We start from the raw sequence: 18,841 nt of genomic DNA on the forward strand, positions 1-18,841 counted from the left end.
TTAGCTGACTACTCTCATGATCGCCGTACAGGATTTCTCCCCGAGCCCTCCCCCTGTCGTGTTATCTTCAGTGCCGTCTTATCCAGAAAAGGGTTAAGTGCTGAACATGAGTATCATCCGACGAGATCTTACCCAGTATACTGAAACGAAAGAAGATAAGATATACTGCCGACGGCTAAAAAATAATACGATGGATAGCATAATTACAGGGCATGGTGTATTGAGATAGCATGAAGCGCGCCAGGATGGCTAAGGTGCTTTCGGTTCAAATTGAATACAAGGTTTCAATATCTTTGAAACATACATAGGACATTGTAAAAGTGGGATTGAATATTGGTTCCTCCATGATGTATTCCTGGCGCGATTGCAAGGCTATCAATATACAGTTTGTCAATCCGGCTTCACTTTCTCCCAATATCATTGTGCCCAAGCTCAACGAGTGTTTCTTCGTCAGAACTCTGCGACCATTCTCTCTTCATTATGGTCCCTGAGTGGACAACCAGAGCAGGTTGGGACCATTTAGGCCATTCTACCAATGACAGTCGCTGTTCGGGAGCATCTGCCTTGAGCTTCTTCACAATCGCCTCGAGCATTGTGTCCATTCGTCGCAGCCTGCCGAAAATGTACAGAACAACGGCGCCGCATGACCATTGGTCAGCCTTGATGGGACTGTAAGTCAGCGACCTCACCTCGATCTCGCTACCCAACCCTCTGTACCGCAATGGTCGTCGACTTCCTCATTGTCGTCGCGCACTTGAACAGCAACATCAAAGTCTAGTATCCGAATGTAAATAATTTACGTATTGTTTACATTTTGAACACACCGAAGAGGAATTCTGAAGACTTTTGACATATATTTTCAATGAATTCACGCTGGAATCCCCGACACTTTTGAGGTCACACCAAGAAGCCATGTTCAAAGCAATCTCATCCACCATATTGTCGGCCATATTGGAGAAAACAGGGAAATATAATGGATTTTAATCCTATTTACTCCGTTACTACATTGGTGTTATATACTATACAGGCACTCAATTTAATCACTTACGCCCACGTTCGCGGGCTACGGGGAAGAAACCATGAGCACAAACCAAGATTCAAACAAAATCACGCACCCGAAGAAGTCGCCGTCTGCAACTGTCAGCATGGGCGTGCCAGCGGCGTCAGCGGTGTTGAGGAAGACGCTGTACTTTGGTTAGCGATATCATTCGTGCACGGAAGCACTGAGTACGTACCTATTTCCCCACCATGTCTGGATGTTATTGATACCAATAGTACCGTTGGCGGGATACTGGAGGATGAAGAAAATGAGGACAGCAGAGATGGCTACTCCAGCATCCAAAGCGGCGGAGAGGACGTAGTTGTACTTCGTCCACCAGGAGAAGTGTCGACGGCGCATGATGTATTGGAAGATAAATCCGACAATAGCCCAAGGGACGTAGTTGACAGCGCTTGCAGGTGGAATGAGCCCAGTTCCGGAGAAGATGACCGGGAAACTATCCATTGAAGTTAGCATTGTTCGCTGTGGTGATCCAAGTAAATTTACTTGACGTAGCGGACCCAACTGTTGGGCCACTTCAAGGAGATCAAGTAGGTGATGACGGGGCAGATGAAGCCAACCAGGAAGAAGAACGAGAGCGCTGCGAGGATATGCGTAAGTCCGTAGCATAGGCATCAAACGACAGAACATACCATAGTACACTTGACCTTTGGAGAATTGGCGAGCAGGTCCGATGACACCCCAGATGATACTTGCGGTGCCGAATACTTCTGTGCTTGGGCAAATGAATCCATCCTTCTGATGTGGGTCACACATGTTGGGAATATTGGTGAACATCCAGGCTTGGACACCGAGCTGGACTGTTCCGGCAATGACGGCAGCGAGTACTTGAGCCCAGAACATGTGACGAGGAGGAATCTTCATGTAATGGCCAAGCTTGAAGTCCGACGTGAATTGCAATGCTAAAGGAGATGAGTACGTGGTATCCAACGATATAAAAAACGCGAATACCCTGTGCCATGGTAATGTATCCCCAGGTCTTGAACATCATCATCGCTACGGGTCGTCCGGGGAGGGCGTAACCGATGATCAACTCGGTGATGACGTTGAGTCCAACCTGTTGATTGGTGATGGCTTGAATCATACCAATAGGGATGACATAGGCGAACGCTAGTTCAATAGTTTGAGAACGAAAGCCGAGCTGCCAAACAGAAATATACGAACAGATGACCAACGCCAGGATAAAGTACCCGACGGGGAATGCGGTGGGCCATCCAAGGATGACGGCCAGACCGAATCCAAACATGACCACTATCGACGAGCATGAGTTTAGAACGGAACCTCAAGGAGTGGGCGGCTCTTACAGAAGATGACTGCGTACCACCACTCGGGAACTTGTGGGTAGCGAGACATGAGACGAGCGTGAATGTCAGGCTGCTCGCCAATGGAGCGCCGTGATTGCTTCCAGATTTGCTTTCGGAAGAATAAGAATGCATGGGTAAGGGTAGAAGTGATGGAAGCGAACGACAACCCGTATGAGAGCGCGAATGTCGTGGAGAGGAAGAGCGGGCTGTACGCCTTGTAAGCATCCTCGTTGAAAGTCGAATCTGCGTTCAGGATCTTGGTCACATCGTACTCTGCACCGGTGTTGTCGAATGATCCACGAGAGGAGATACTGAACAATACAATGAGTCTGGATATCATTTGAGACGCCCGAGTCAACTCACGGCATGTACTTGCTGTCCCAAGCGTTGGTGTACTAGTCAGAGATCAGTACCATATCCATAGAAACGATAGATGAACGACTCACGTAGAGGACTGGTGTCAAGAACCCTGGGGACAGACAATCATTAGTTGGTACATCACATACAGAGCACATGAACACTTACAGAAGAAAAATACGAAGCCAGCAGTGACATTCGCTTCAGCCCACCATGGTGTTGCCAACGGGGAACCAATGTATGCGATCTGGGCCCAGTCGAAGGTGACTAAGCTCATACCCATGCCGTGGACATAGCCGAACATTTGGTTGACGGGGACATTGTCTGGCGCGATCCAGCAGACCCATGAGAAGTATGACAGCGCTTGGAAGAGGTATGCCGGGAAGATGTACCAGATGGCAGAAGCCAAGAATGCATAGAGGAAGAATCGTTCACGGGAAACACCCCCACGATTTCCCATACCAGCATAGGTTTGCGCATGGAGCGTGTTGAATAATGCACAAGTCACCAAGTTGAGTGGCCAAACTAGCGCCGACACGTATCAGAAACGAAAGAAGCTCCCATGACATGACACGATGGGAACATACTCATAGAAGGTGGTTGAACCAAGAAGCGTCGGGCGATGCCGCCAATGGAGAAGCCGATAAGCTGCGTGGACATAACAAGCATCCATTGATCTTGGAGAACGGAGATTCGTTAGCATCAATATAGAAGTGACGAAAGAAGCCAGCTCACAGCCAAAATTGTAAATTTGGCCGTAGTACACTCTTTGGACGGCAACAATGTCCGTAGCATAGGCAGAAAAGGCGCCGACAGTTGCCTTTCGAAGAAGAAAGAAACAAAGTTAGATGCCTGTCGAATGAAATGATCGCTTGTTAGTACCATGATTGTAATCAGCACCTAATAGAATTATCTCAGCATCCGAAAAGAAAATAAGGAAGGCATCGCCTCTTACGTGCTCCTTGATTGAAAATGGACCGGGGTTTAGGGAAATGCCAAAGATCTTCACATTTGGGAGAAGCCGTGCCCATGCCCGACCGAGAGGGAAAGAGAGCAGCTGAGCTACAACCTGGAGAAGATAATGGCATCAGCATCGGGCATCCTGAATCAATTATCCTTAGAAGAGGCAACGTACTCCAGTGACGGTGACGGAGGGATACCGGAAAAAGAAGAACTGATTGAGACCCTAAAGGAAGGAGCGAATAAGCTAAATCGCTCGACCATGAGGTGCAGTTATACTAACGGGAATGAGGATAGCCCAAATAATGCCAAGAGTCCACGAACGGAGGGTCGAGACAGGGATGTCCGGGTCATCGGTGTTAGCGACGGCTGATCGTACCTCTGGGTAGGGCGAGTCGTCCTCTGCGGGGAAGATAATAGGGCGGGTGGGGTCAGATATTGACCATGACTGGGCGGTTAACGGTACTCACCCAAAATACCTGCGATGGCAGCATCTTTGTCGATGTTCGGGTCGTCGAACTCAGGAAGGGCGATAGCCTCAACATCGTCTAGAAGTAAGCTTGTGAGCAAACATACGATGTCTTGGCAAGGACAAGGCTGGAACATACGGATGTCGATACCCTTCTCTGCGTCACCAGAGGAGGCGCTGCGCTTGTCGTCCTGATGGAAAGACATGCTGGTAAGCTGGAAGCCGGGGCCTGGCAATTTCAGACTTCTGCAGCCTACTTGTACCCAACCAGAGAACCAAATTAAGGAAGGGGATTTCAGATAAGGTCCAGGGCAACGTTCTCAAAATGGGTCTAACTCCAGGAAAGGACCCACTGTTATCTCTTGGCTGGGAGTATACATGCTAACGGGCACATGCACTCGCGATGCTTCTCAAAGTCATTTTCGGAGATTCTATTGGTTAGCCACCACAGCACGTGGGGAAGATTCTGTCGAGGCTGAACTGCTTCCGCTCGCTGACCGGGTCTCCGAGTCTCCGGCGTTGCCGACCTAGTGAGTGAGTATCGAAGTGACCTAATGATGAGAACCCGTGGATCCTTCGCTGTGACGCAGTGGAAGTAACTGCGCTTGGGCTAACCTACGTGGAAGAGGACGGTAATTGATAAAATGATTGGACTTTTACCAGATGGATATGCGGCTGTTGCCCGTACCAATATGTCACGTCTGAAGGGGAATGGATGGCGTCGGGGCGTCGTAACTTGTGCAACATGAGGTAAAATTAGATCATACGAAGCCATGTTTAGGATTCGAGCATATGGCGCACCGTGGGGACTTGTCACTTCTAGAAGTCATTAAGGTTAGGGTTTCAAAATTCCATCACCAATTGACCAGTGCCACCGAGGAAAGCGCAATTTAGATCGGAAGAAGGATTAAGGGGATGATTCCGGCGCTCAGATCTTGGTAGTAGCGACTAGATGGTATCGACACGGAAGTACCTGCGCCTGATCTGGCCATCGTTAATAGCAGATCGTGTGCATGAAACGAACGACCACAAACCATAGGTCGCACGGCTGAAGGCCTGCCGAAGCCCATCAATGAGCGTTGAAAAACGTTGAAAAGTAAATGCCAGTCAGGGATAGAGTAGTAAGCCAATCGTATGCAAGTGATAGGCAGGTCACATCAAAGTGGGCGGGATCTCAGAGCGATATGTACAATATTGGAGACCGAGATGCCCGTTAGCAGGAAAGTATCACCGGAGCATAGTCCGATTGTCCTATCAGAAATCGAGTAATGGATGGCTGCGACGAGTGACTCGATCGTGGTCAATGGGGGGACACGGTCATCTCTACACCCTGCGCATGCGAGATCTCCGGCTGCACGCGCAGAACACGATTGATTGAGGTCGCAGATAAAACAACCAACGATTCAGGGAGACAAATGTACCACATGAGTGCTCACATTGCGCCTGCGTCCCAAAAATAAGTCTGAGAACGAAACGGCCACGCCAAGGGAGGCCAAGGCGGGATATGTCTAGCTTGCCGTGAGGAAATGATGGCGCATATGGCAGCATCCAGAACACTTCAAGTCGCCGCATCATATCCACCAAAGATAAGTGCACACGACGTAAGTTGGCGTATGATGTTATCGGCGCGATACGTGCATTTCAGCACACTAGGGAATCGAGAGTTCTGTTTATACGACGCATCAACCACGAAACATAGTCCACAATTGGGGATGAGAAGGGGAATGCGAACTGTGGATTCTTTCAGAGGGCGATAAAGCGACGAAGTTTGGAACCTAAATCTCCTTGGAATTGTCGTTGGGAAACAGAGATAGGGTGCGGCACCTAGCGATGACTCCCACCGACTTCCGCCGAGGCTTTTGCAAGTTAGCAGCGGCCTCCAGAACGTGTCCAGATACCGAAATCAAGTGTGGGGCATTCATGATTGTGAGTTCACGGTAGCGGGCGTGGATTAGATTATCCAGCAACCTCTGGGCCCATATAGTGCGACGACGTTGGGAGCCTACATCGCAACGACAAGATGAGCCAGATCAGGAATAAAATCAAGTAAATGCACCTGCCGACCACCCAGTACCACCACCACTGCTCGAGTTGGAAGCCTGAAGTCACTATCAAGGACTTGACGTCTGAGACAGAAGGCGAAGAGTTTACGGGGACCATACATAGGTTTGGCTGGTCTTCGCGAAACAGCGAAGAAACTGCTAGGGTTGAAAAGAGGGCCGTCGCGTCACGGTCGCGTCGTCGCGAGATATTCCCACGGTAACAAGCGCCCTAACGTGGAGGTTCACGAACTCAAGCCACTAACTTCAGGACCGGTACCTTTGCTACATGGTATGTGATGCTTTTTGAGATGTAATTCACGCCCTGACACATGGAACCAGTCTGCACTCTTCAACTTTCAATCCCTTCTTCTCGTAATACTCCTTGTCATTTGCACTTGCACGTATGTGCGCGGCGTGGCACCTCGACTGATTGACAGGAACAAGCAAGGGTGCGCTGCAGTTCGTTATTTTGTTACTTATAAATCTCACACATAGCCAGTTTCCTTGGGCTGTTCTTCATGGCTGCGCGGATAGGTACGTGTCCAGTTCGGAGCGTACACGACAAACTTTGAGTAGGGATTCCAGGCGAACGACTGTCGCCGTATGTCGCCCTAGCGTGCATTGCGATGGCTGTTACGATACTTATCAAGTGAAGAGACGGGAACCTGGGACAGGAAATCATGTAGTAAGTGATATTGGTCGTGGCTTTCGCTCGTGCGCTTGCATTGAGCAGCTTTGTGGTAGCAGAGAAGTTCGCGCTCGCACTTGATCCACAACACATCAGCACCGAGCGAGTTCGGAGCGGGTTCGCGGCGTAGCTCGGAAGTCGATGAAGGATACTGTAATTTATTCAATTCTACTGTTCCCTGTTGCGTACAGGCTAATGCATAGACACTTGCTGTCCACGAGAAACTGGAAGAGTGCAGGTCATGCCCGACCCGACGGACAGCATGGTGCTGCGGTAGGAATTCTCCGCGGTGGCCCGGGGCTGGTTGTATGGAAAACTGGACAGCCGCCTGTTTCCCGAGCGGGAAACTGCCATCCCTCCCAATGGTTAGGGATTATGCAACAACATCACTACTTGCAAGCAATCCTTATGGCCACCAGTGGCAGTCCGACCTAAAATGAAGATTCACCAAGAGCTTCCGTTTATCCATCAGAGGAATCACCGAGTCGACCAGTCAACGTTTGTCTGAGTATGTACCCACTTCATCGCTATTTCACGTTGCTCAGCTGGAACCAGGAGTCCTTCTTTGATTAGACTCGATTATTGGAGCGGAATAAGACTAGGGATGGAAGACATCGACGACAGGGTGACAACAATCGACCGTTAGTCCGCCCAACGCTGGCAGCTCGAAGTTAGACTCTAGGCCGAGTCACTGAGCTCGAGTTCATTAGACATTGCCAACAACGGGCGGGTGCGCACACGTGTGAGGGCAAGGTGTTTTGAACATGCACTGACTACGATAGTTGGTGCTCTCGGCGATTACTTTCGCCCCGAACTTGAACGCCGTCTGCGCGTTTCTGCCCGTGCAATCATGATAACAATAGAAACTCGATCGTAACAGCTTGACTACCTCGTCCACTCCAATGCAAAGGCCTATGTTAGACCAAAGGTGAACTAATGGATGAGCAACTCAACAATTGATTCATTGGTGCCATGCAACTTATGCAAGCTCATCGATTGCACTTTGGTAAGTCAATCTCTGCTCCAAAGCCTGGTGGTATACAATAACAGAGTCGGAGATATGAAACCACTAATTGTACAATACTCTAATATCACAACATAGGTGCGCTGAAATAAATTAGATGGGACAAGCACATCATGAGGCTGTCGCTATTCTCCTTCGTCTTCCGTTGCCAGCGTTCTCGTCGTCTTCCTGCCCGTTGTTGTACAACGCCGACGTGGACCGATGCGCGGTCCTCTCGACGATTGAAATACCGTCGTTGAATCTGGTTCTAAACAGCACATTCGCGTTCGTGAACAGCCCTTCCTTCAGCGACACGACTATAAACTGCGAGCCCTTGAAGCGAGTGCGGAAGAGCTGGCCGATGTGTTGGGTGTGGGAGAGATCGAGGGCGGCGTCGATTTCGTCGAGGATATACATGGGAGCGGGCTTGAATTGGAGCAGGGCCATGATGAGGGAGAGCGCGATGAGCGACCGCTGCCCGCCACTCAGCTCCGTCAGGCTCTGCTTCCAGACACTGCCGAGCCTTACTTTGACCTCGAGTCCGTCCATGAGGTCTTGACCGTCCGGTGGCTGCAGTTTAGCGAAGTTGCCTGGAAGAAGCTCGGCGAATATTCCCCCGAAATCACTGTACCATGCGTATTTCAGCCACAACACACGTCTAAACTGGGACGGCGACTCACCCGTCTACTTTCTCCCACGTCTTCTGTAAGGCGTCACGCTTGTATCTGTCAAGTTCCGCGATGGTGGCTTCGATCTTCTCTTTGTCCTTCATGACGGTCGCTAGATTCTTCTTAAGCGATGTCTCCCGCTTCTCGACACTGCATAGACGTCAGTCGCAGGCAATATGGACCTCTCCGCACGCACCTATCGATCATGTTGAGAACCTTGGGGTTCACTTTCTTCTTCATACCCTTTTGTGCCTCTTCCAGCTTCCGCGCTTCTTCGCGTTGTTGTTTCATATCCATGGACTTGAAGTCATACGGGGAACCTGGCTTGCCGAACGTTCTGCACACACGACGAGTCAGTAGATAGCGGTGTGAACACTCACACGACTCACTCTTTATCCTCCTCGATCCATGGGTGCTGCTGCTCTAGATCGGCGACTTTGTTGGTGGCCGCGGCCTTCTCCTTAGCCAGCGCCTGAAGTTCATGCTCGGTTTTCTTTAGCTGGAGGTCGGCCTCTGAAATGGCCTCCTTCTTCGACCTGATGACTTGATCAAGCTCCTTCAATTCGTTGTCGAAGCGGGAAAGGGTAGCACGCTCTTCAAGTAATTTCTCTTCGGCGGCAGCGTGGAGGGCCTAAACATGAGGTTGAACGATGGGGGTTTGTATAAGGAGGCAGTAGGTAGCACTCACAGCGGTCTTCTTGTACTCCTTGTCGAGTTTACCTATCTCCTTCTGAATCTTCTCGACACCCGCTCGTGCCTCCACTATCCCTGCTTGAGCAGCTTCTATGTCGCCCTCTATCTGTTCTATGACCACCTTGGTATCAGCTTGGGCAAAAAGGCTAGAGTCCAAGTTCGCCTACCGAGCTCCAATTTTGCCGTCTGGAGATCCTTTTGCTGGGTCTTTAATGCCACAGAGTGCTTTTGCAAGGTGCTCTTCTGCTTGGCTATATCGGCCTGAAGACTCCAATAGTCGCGATCAAGTACGCCTCCCCGCTTATAGCAAATCGTACCTTGAGCTCATCGATCTTCCCTTCCTTGTTATCCTTGAACTCCGCCATGTCTCTTTCGAGCTTCTTGCACTCTTCCTTCGCTTCCTTCTGAATGTCGTTGGCAGATTGAAGGGCCTTCTGGAGATCGAGGATGGTTTGCTTTAGCTCTTCGATCTGGGTTCCAAGCTATACAGGTGTATCGCCGATCGGGCATCAGTGCCAGGTTCGATCGTAAAGGAAATGTTGCGTAGACTCACCCTCGCCGCGTTGCTGCTCTCGACTTGCTCGACTAACAACTTCATCTCGTGCTCCTTCATTTCCCTCTCCCGGGCCAGCGCCTTCCACACATCTCTCTTCCTCCGGCCGGCGTCTCCCTCCCACGCATTCCCGGCTACTCTGAACTCTTCCTCCTTCGCTTCCATCTTCCTCTTGCACTCCCCCAATTCCCCAGCTCGTATTAGTATATTGTTGCTTGAAGCGGGGGCTGAACCCCCAGTAAGCGTCCCCGAAGGATCGTAGATGTCTCCGTCAAGAGTGACTGAACGTACGCCGACGGCGTTGTTGAAGGTCAGGGCCTTGGCAGTCGCCGTGTCGGAACAGATGAGATTATCAGAGAAGACGTGTGCAATGGCCGGCTCGACACGTTCGGAGTAATTGACGAGGGACAGTGCCGCGTCGACCTTACCCGGAGTAAGGCGATTGGCGGCTTGTAGTTTCTTTCGCATAGCTAATCAACGCACGCCAGCAAGAGAGAAATCGGGCTACTCACCTGAGCGGACAACCTCATTGGCCGAACTCTGTTCAGCGGGATCATCGTCACGCGCTTTCTCAAGTTACCTTTCTCCAAGACCTCCTTGCCTACGCGTTCGTCTTCCACTACGACTTGCCATAGTTTACCCCCAGCGCAGATCTCTAGCGCGAAGGCTTTCTTGTGCTGCTCAGGTGGGAGCGATATCAGGGATGCGACCGGGCCGAGGACGGCTGAGGTGGGGAAATTGGGGTAAGGCGGGGTGTAGTTGAACGCAAGCTGAGATAAGTTGGAAAGAAGACGATCGTGGTTCTAAGGAAGCAAGATTAGCTTCGGGCGTGCAGGAACGAAACAGGAGATACCTACATCTTTCAATCCTCTCAACTCCCCTTGAATCCTTCTCAAATTCGCCTCGCCCTCGTTTTCTTTATCCGCGTCCCACCCACACGCCGCCAATTTCGCCGTTACCTCCTCGACCTCTCGCCTCTTCTTCTCTAGCTGCTTCTCGCCATCCTTCGCCTCCTTCTCCATACTCTTCCATCGTGCCCCCAAAGCTTTGAGCTCTTTCTCGTGCATAACCAACTTCACGCGGCACTGTTCCTCCTCGGCGGCTGCCTGAGCGATACGCGCCTTCGCGTCGGCGAGCTGCCCCATATATCCACCACCACCACCATTTCGGTTGGATGAAGAGAGCCCTGTCAGGAGTGATTGAAGGAGTTCCTCTGCGCTTGTGAGTTTGGTTTGACGCGATTTATGCTCGTCATCGACAATCTTGAAGGCAGCCGTGATAGATTCGACCTCCTTCTGCTTTTCGACTAGGGAATTCTCAAGCTGGAAACTCAAATTAGCGACGTAGCCAATGTGTTAGCAGATAGATAACATGCTTCTTTGAGTTCACCCTCGAGGGTGCTGATGCGCTCCTCTTCGTCCTTCACATTCCCGTTCTGAATGTCTACATTCGTCTTTAACTTGACGAGGAGTTTGTCCAGCTCCGCGACCTCTTCCTCCTGCTTCTTCAGCTTACCACCTTTCTTCATCTCTTCGTCCCTCTTCTTGGCCACGTTCTGCATCGCCTTGTCCGCCTCCGCGCATTCTTTAGCATACTTCTTCTTGTCCCGTTCAATTTCTTTCCCCAACGCTTCTTTCTCTGCGATTTCCCGACTCTTGCTCTCGATCCTCTCATTCCCAGTGACCCATTCCCAGGCCCTTAGCACACGCCCTAAATGTTCTAACTGATCGCACGCCTTCTGGTACTGGATAAAGGACCGCTTCTCGTGCCGAAGTTTCTCGAGTTTGGGCGAAATTTCCTCGGCTAGCAGGGAAGTGATCTCATGGACGCGCTTTTCCTTTTTGGCCATGGTTCGCTGTGCTTTGTCCTTGCGCTCTTCGAACATACGGGTACCAGCGGCTTCTTCAACCATACCGAGAATCTCTTGCGGTCGCATGTTCAAAACCTACACGATGCAAGATACACGGCACGAGGGATACACGTTTAGGGGACAAACTGGGAGAGCGCGATGACAGTGGCACGTACCTTTGTGATCTTCCCCTGCATGATAAGGAAGTTCGGGTTGTTGATATTGAGTTGAACGGCCTGGAATAGGGTGTGAATGGCCTGCTGCTGGGCTTTATGGCCATTCAGCAGGTATTTCGTGACGTTGGGGAGGGCGATTTGACGGGTAACGGTGATCTGCTTAAATTGCTCGTACCCTACCGGACTCTTCTCGCGGTCCGAGTTGTCAAAGACGATTGTAACGCTAGCCTTAGCAATGCCAGCCTGCCCTCGTTTGTAGATTAGGTCCGGCTGGTTCTGCGCGCGCATCTATATTCGACAAAACGTGAATTACGCGTGCATCGACGCGTTTTGGGGTGGTAATTTAGGAGACTAACCTGGGACATATTGGTCATTCCTAGTACGAAGCATATCGCGTCGAGTATATTCGACTTGCCAGAACCATTGAGGCCGGTTATCGCATTGAAAGAAGGATCCCATCCGGTGATTTGAGTACGTACGGGGTACGACTTGAAGCCTGATCACGACGTTCAGTGAGGAAACAGCTGAGTGAGGGGACAACTGGCCTTCGAGGATAAGTTCCTCAATCCTCATCGCGCTCGTTGTCGGACTGGAAGGAGGAGCTGATGGCAAGTCGCGTGGTTCGCGTTGAACAAAGCAATCACAATCGTTAGCACGTGATGGACGAAAATCGAGACCCCGAGCACCTCTGAACTTTTTGTAATAAACTTGTTTTTCGAAGACCAGCGTGAATTGGAAATGTCCACCGTCCACTTGGTGCACTTGGTGCACTCTGTTACTCGGACTTCCAAACGCTTCATCACCCACTTAGAGTACATTCTGGACGCAAGCACTTACACAGGACACCGGCCAGGCTCTAAATGCTAAACAGTATATCGGAGAATCGGAGATGGATCGTATTACATAAGATAGAATGCCGACGGCATTATGAGACTGATGAGCGCATCTAAAGCGTCCGTTGATCTTACCTTTTGACGCGATGGTGCATTCGCGCCCACCCTGCAGCGACAGACAAAGGACCTGCCTCATTTCTGCTCACGTTTTGGTGTTGCGATGGTCAGTAGGTCTACATTCCGGCTCTAAATATATGGGATATCTCATATTATTTTAATCCAGTAAAATCTGAGTGCCGACAGGGACCCCGCCCTCGCAATATCAAAATGCTAGCTGCCCGACTCCCGCCCTCGTTCCCTACCACCATCATCAAAGCGACACCTTCTCACTCACACACATTCCCTCTTCCCCGCTTCCAATGGGGCACGGCGAGGACTTCGATGATTCAGACTCTGAGCTTACCCCAATCGAGGACTCAGAGAATGAGGATCAAAGGGCAAGGCCAAAGATCTTATTGCGCACGGTGTCATCCGACCTTCCAGAACCCCGCCAAAAGAGGTTCCCGACAGAATCCATCCTTGGTGAGTGCGACGCTTTGTCCCCCGATCGCCAATACTAAAAATCACAAAGCGGCCGAACTGAACAAGAGGATTGACCTTGACCCTCCTTATCAACGAGGTACAGTGTATATCACTTGGATTCCATGCACTGTCCTTGACGTCTTTGATACCCGTAGACATTGTTTGGACTAGGTCACAGCAAAGTTATTTCATCCATTCTCTGATGCACAACTACGGAAGTGGTCAAATACTATTCGGTACGTCGTCGGCTATCTTATCTGGATATCTTGTTTACAAGTTTATTCGATTAGCTGTCGACAAGGTGTGGAGAGGCAATCAATGGGTTGTAGTGAAAACATGCATCGACGGAAAGCAGCGTCTCACCTCGATAGTCCTGTGAGTCTCTCCACCTCACGAAGAGCCGTTGCCTTAGTCCGTATAGATTCATGAAAGGCGAACTCGACTGCAAAGACCCGTATGGCAGAATTTTTCGTCTATCGTCTCGCGGCTGGTATTGAAATGCAATATAGGAAAACCATGGAATCCATCTGGTACAAAGCCGATCCGAACGATCCTTCCCAGCGCACCCGCAAAGTACTTGATGATGAATCCAGGATCACATGGAATGAGAAGCAGGTATGGTGTTCAGAGTACGAAAACCTGTCGGACGCCCAACAGCGGGAACTATTCCAGGTCAGTTCACTCCTTATACGCCCAAATCGGCCTGAATGACTCTGTCTTAGCGTGTGCAAATGGGCATGCCATTGACATGGCCAGGTTTGTGATTTCGCTCATATGAGACAATACATTAACATATTGTGTCCGATTAGAAACCCTACAAGCCATAGGAACGCCGCGCGCTCGATTCGTTCACACCCTCAAGGAGCGGATATTCCAGCCGGCCGGGTTCCACGCAACATGTCCCACCAAATGGGACGTTGACCGGGGTCTCGCTTTCCAACACACTGCATGTGTCGTCTATATGATCAGTATGTATCACAATAAATCACCAGCGAAAGACTTCGAACCTTCGCCAAAACGCCTGGAACCCTGGTTGAGGAACGAGGAACTTCCAATCCCTACGGAACTCATCGAACCGATCAACACCGCCGTCGATATTTTCATGTTCCTTGCTACTTCATCCGAATGGAAGAAGATCTTTTTCAAGGCAAAGAAACAGTTCGGGTGCAGAGAGTTTGGTTCCATCGCCTGTTTCATCTACTATTGGATGGACCGTATGACTATAGACCAACTGGCACGCGGCGTAGGCAAGGTGAGGTGTGAGGTGGGTTCGAAACGAGCCATTTGGAAGTACCTTAGGGATAACAACTCCTGGAAGAAAGAAGTTGGGGAGCTTGACAGCAGCATATCAGCTAGAAAGGCGATCGTGCGGAAACCTACCAGTGATTTGGTTGCGGCTCCTGCCCTCCCACCTGCGCCCGCCACCAATGTCGCCGAAAATTCAATCCTGACCGCTGCATCGCGAGTCAAACGCAAGCTGGGCGCGCAATCAGACACCAGCGGACCGACGGATTCTGTTCCCAAGAGTCTCACCGACAATGAATGCCCGAAGAAACGTGGACGTACGGCCGCGGCAGGAGGACAATCGAAAGAAGTCGCTACATCCAAGGCCGCAAGCACCGTCGAAATGGCAAATGGCCCGCCTTCGATCGCCCCTACCAACCAGCGTCCGCCCAAGCGCAAACGGAATCGCATCGAAAGCGATGGGGAGGAAGATCCCTTGTTCCCGGGTGACGATGGTGATGCTCCTATACCTAAGCATTCACGAACAGGAGACGAGGGCACCACGAACTCGTTTCAGGCGAGCCTAAACTCAAAGACTACAGTCACGGAATCGCGTACGCTGCTCCCATCGGCGCAGATAATATCTGAGAAAGGCCAGGCTGCTGGTTCATCAAATATCACTACCGTACTGAAGCGTCAGGCTGGGCGGCGCTCTGGGACGAAGTCCGCGGCTGCCACGAGATCTAAGGCGAAAGCCAAAGCGTCGACTGGACCGGAGCTCCCGCCCGCTATTCCGAGGACAGGGCGCCCCGCGTCCTTGAGCCTCATGAAAATCCCCAAATACTCTGACACGCCTAAAAGCCCTGCCCCTTCCCCTCAACTCCCAGCTGCCCGTCCACCCCCCATCCACCACACAACAACTACCGCGAACAGCCCAAAACCATCTGCGTCTCAACCCTCCCTGTTTCAGGATCTGCCTTCCTTGAAGGCATCTTCGCCAGCACAATCCCAGACCCCAATCGCCCCCCGGCATCATCCCCTAAGAACTACATCTACACCTTCCCTTCCATCTACGACTCACCCTTCGTCCACCACCCCTCCAGCCCTCCGACCTACGAGTCCTCTCGCACTTAGTTCTGCTTCTGTATCTGAATCAAACGCGAGACAGAGCCCCTCTATCGACGCCAGGATGCCGCAGGTCCTTCCCCGTGGCTCCAATTCCCCTGTCCCAACGGCATCAGGGAGACTCGACCGAGTTCGTAGGAACAGGGACCAGGCCTCTGCTAACATCGCCTCTGCTACCTGCAGCATGCCACCCGGTTTAGTACATGGACACTCCGCCTCGCCTGCTACCATTCCCAGCACCCATCCACCGCGAATCCCAGATTCGGCATCTTCTGCAAGTGCTCCAAGACCGCAAGCTACGACAGATCCGCGTCGTCGAGTCCCGCCTCCGATACAAATACCCTCGCCAATGGGTAAATCTGAATTGTCTTCGACAGTCATTATGACTCCGATGTCTGATCTATTGCAGCGCATGCAGGAAACAGACTACTTCTCCCCGTCTACATCGCCTATACCACATGTACGCCGGAGTCAGACGATACCTCAATACAGCGATAACGCTGCTCTGCCAGCGCCCTACAGACCTTCGTCAGCCGACACAATGCGAAGCGAGGCACACACCTCAGTTCCTACCACCCAGCAGCACATAACCCTCAACGCCTCCCAGGTCAGTGATGATATTGCGTTGTCGTGCACTTCGAGAGAGTAATGGAATCTTGTTAGCCTCCCCCTCGTTTACGACCTCGCGACTTTCCTGTTGGCGCTGGCCTCCCCAGGCCCACCCCGGGGCTGGACCCTTCTATTTTGTGGGAGAAGCACCGGTCTCCGGCGCACAGTGCCAGTAGTACTGACAGCGATTTTCGCAATTCATACTCGGCGCGCCCATTCTTAGTAGAGCCAGGAAGTACCCAGTCCCCGACTGGTAACGCGACTGGCCTTCAACCAGCCCGTGATATGAAGCGGAAGCCTTCTTGGGAACGCTCCCAGGGAAGATTTCACTGAACGCTCATGCACCTGTTACGTCACGACACCTAGTTCTTATGTATTCTTGATGATCGGATCCCCTTCCTTGTTGTATATGTATTACACGTCGGTGCACCTTACCATACCTTTGTTTGTATCCATTAGCAAGTTACCTTTCAGCTTATATCGTATATACTCAGTACCAAATGTAATGTATAATAGTATCATATTAGCTAGTATACTGTATATGCCGACGATGTCCACCGTATCTTATCTAAAAACAACAAATATAATTCTGCATAAAACGAGAGTCTGGTGTTGGACAACGATTAGAGTATTCATGTGAATAACATTAGAGTGAAACAGTGCCGCTAGAAGCTTTGCCCAGCCTTCCATTCAGCACCCGAGAGCAGAAATACAGAAGATAGTGTAGGACATGATCTCACCCATGATGAGATGAAGGAATTCTCGGCATCCGTAGGTGCTGAACTGGGGTATTCGTCGTCATCGAGGGTATAGTCTGAAGGAAACCCGGAGTTGATGGTAGGACGTGACGTGGTAGTATTCATTGAACGGATTGATAAGGGTAGTGAGTCTGTGCTGTTGGCGGCTGATGATGATGAGAACGACACGGGAGGACGACTCCTGGATGGGGTGTAACGAAGGCGGAGAGTACGCAACGAGCGAAAACGGGAGATAATCGATGATACGATTCTGTTGAGCACCTGTAAATGAATGGTTGTCAATTAGACGTCCCAATGGGTTGATGCCAACGACCCCGCGTGCCGCGTATAGATCGCAGCAATAGAGAATAGAATATTTACTTACATCATCATCACACCACACACCCGCGTTGCCGACTTCTACCTCCAGTATCTCCAAGGCGGCAAGGCGCTTTCTCTTCGTCTGAATCTGGCCGAGCATTGATCCGGCTGCACCCAGGACTTTCTCCACGGTGCGCTTGTCCATGTCGCTGCTGAAGCAGAGGGTCAGGACCGATGTCCCTCGCGAAGCAAGGCTTTGCATGAGACTCGATGGTCGTAATCCGGTATACAGGGTCGAATGGATACGTAGAGTTGTATGTTTTAGTGGAATGGTGTGAGATGACTGAGAAGAAGGTCCGCGGGGGATGTCGACTGACAAGGAGTGCGACGAAGGCGGAGGTGTGGGCAATGCTGTCTGGTCACTAAGAATGAACGTGACGAGGTTGGGAGGAGCATGGATAGAATGGAGGAGGGGGAGAAATGCACCCGATTGCTCGCTGATTGTTGAGAGAATGCTAGGTGATGTGAGTGTCGGAGAAAGCGTGTGGAGACGTTGGGAACGCAGCGACGAAGGGTTCCCAGAGAAAGAAACTAGTGGCGGCGTAGAAGGTGGGCTGAGTTCTGGCGTAGCGGGAGCAGAAGGGCCGGGAGATGATGGTGACAGCGTGGAGTCTGCGTTGCTCTGCTTCTCAAAGAGGTTAGGAAGGGAAAGGGATTGCAAACCCGGCTGTGTCCTCAGCCAAACCTTCAGTTCGTGCTGCTCTTCAGGTGAGAGCGAATGATTGAATAACGTAAGTTTCTTGAGGACGGGTGATAGTACATCTTGCATAAGGGAGGCGTTGAAAGAGGGTAACGTGAGGTGCTGTAGATTCTGCATGTTCTTCAGCGCGCTCGCCAACGTTGCGGTGGCTGAGGATGACAACGAGATTCGAGTGTCCCTTGCACGCGACACGCTCTTCCCCGCACGCTGGAAGAACGAGGGATGCCATGTGTGGTACGTGAACTTTTCGACTAGGTTGGCGAGGTCGGTGTGGGACGCGAGGAGTATACAGAGTTGCTCGAAGCGAGCGGAACGGATGAAACGAACGTCAATGTTGCAGTAAAGAGCTACCCGAGCAGCTCTACAGAACGCACGAGAAGTGCGGGCGATAGAGGGGAGGGAGCGTCGGGGAGTGTGGGATACAATTATGGTCACGATGTCCTGCGGGAGGGGTCCTACTACCGCGATTCGTGTGACCGTTGCAGCTGGGACGACTCTCCGAGTCGAAATCGAGGGCAAATCTGAGGGTAAGACGTTGGCGGGCGAGTTGCTCGAGGACTTGCCATAATCTACCGAAGGCGAATACGACGTCGAAACCAAGCTCGACTTTGAAGGTCGGCTGGTGAGTGACCTCGGTATCTTGAATACGGAACTTGTCGGCGAGGAATTGCCAAGTTTCTGGCTCGATTTCTTGTTGCCCGACAGTAAATTGGATACATGACGCATAATCCCGGTTGAGCGAGACGTTGACGTCGATTTGATGGAAAGTGTCTGTTGGCTAGCGAACGCGTCTTCCTTCATGTTGAGAGATTGCAAGCGATGTCGTTG

The 18,841-nt window shown here is 51.1% G+C and overlaps 4 protein-coding genes across 4 annotated transcripts; 1 reads left to right on the plus strand and 3 right to left on the minus strand.

Moving 5' to 3' along the window:
• Window positions 1–1,044: 1,044 nt before the first annotated feature.
• PC9H_002402 (uncharacterized protein) lies at window positions 1,045–4,356 on the minus strand (the record flags this gene model as incomplete). Its single annotated transcript, XM_036772041.1, has 19 exons — window positions 1,045–1,063; window positions 1,116–1,184; window positions 1,236–1,496; window positions 1,547–1,640; window positions 1,693–1,962; window positions 2,012–2,170; window positions 2,225–2,311; window positions 2,365–2,675; window positions 2,728–2,759; window positions 2,811–2,833; window positions 2,890–3,246; window positions 3,309–3,398; window positions 3,457–3,541; window positions 3,604–3,621; window positions 3,677–3,790; window positions 3,857–3,907; window positions 3,965–4,083; window positions 4,152–4,229; window positions 4,290–4,356. 19 exons carry the CDS (start codon window positions 4,354–4,356, stop codon window positions 1,045–1,047), a joined length of 2,304 nt encoding a protein of 767 aa, XP_036625687.1.
• Window positions 4,357–8,015: 3,659 nt separating this feature from the next.
• On the minus strand, window positions 8,016–12,395 carry SMC2 (Structural maintenance of chromosomes protein 2; the record flags this gene model as incomplete). Its single annotated transcript, XM_036772042.1, has 14 exons — window positions 8,016–8,508; window positions 8,564–8,701; window positions 8,748–8,888; window positions 8,941–9,182; window positions 9,240–9,355; window positions 9,412–9,505; window positions 9,562–9,726; window positions 9,798–10,256; window positions 10,310–10,600; window positions 10,655–11,119; window positions 11,173–11,742; window positions 11,823–12,110; window positions 12,179–12,318; window positions 12,368–12,395. 14 exons carry the CDS (start codon window positions 12,393–12,395, stop codon window positions 8,016–8,018), a joined length of 3,630 nt encoding a protein of 1,209 aa, XP_036625688.1.
• Window positions 12,396–13,074: 679 nt separating this feature from the next.
• On the plus strand, window positions 13,075–16,528 carry PC9H_002404 (uncharacterized protein; the record flags this gene model as incomplete). Its single annotated transcript, XM_036772043.1, has 9 exons — window positions 13,075–13,237; window positions 13,287–13,334; window positions 13,393–13,473; window positions 13,528–13,612; window positions 13,659–13,691; window positions 13,747–13,909; window positions 13,960–13,993; window positions 14,047–16,193; window positions 16,250–16,528. The coding sequence occupies 9 exons, from the start codon at window positions 13,075–13,077 to the stop codon at window positions 16,526–16,528; spliced, it is 3,033 nt and encodes a 1,010-aa protein (XP_036625689.1).
• Window positions 16,529–16,993: 465 nt separating this feature from the next.
• Window positions 16,994–18,814, minus strand: PC9H_002405 (uncharacterized protein; the record flags this gene model as incomplete). The annotated part of the gene is made up of 1 exon (XM_036772044.1): window positions 16,994–18,814. The coding sequence occupies one exon, from the start codon at window positions 18,812–18,814 to the stop codon at window positions 16,994–16,996; it is 1,821 nt and encodes a 606-aa protein (XP_036625690.1).
• Between the last annotated feature and the right edge of the window lie 27 nt (window positions 18,815–18,841).

Source organism: Pleurotus ostreatus (assembly GCF_014466165.1).
Source record: "Pleurotus ostreatus strain PC9 chromosome Unknown scaffold_11, whole genome shotgun sequence".
Lineage (NCBI taxonomy): Eukaryota > Fungi > Basidiomycota > Agaricomycetes > Agaricales > Pleurotaceae > Pleurotus > Pleurotus ostreatus.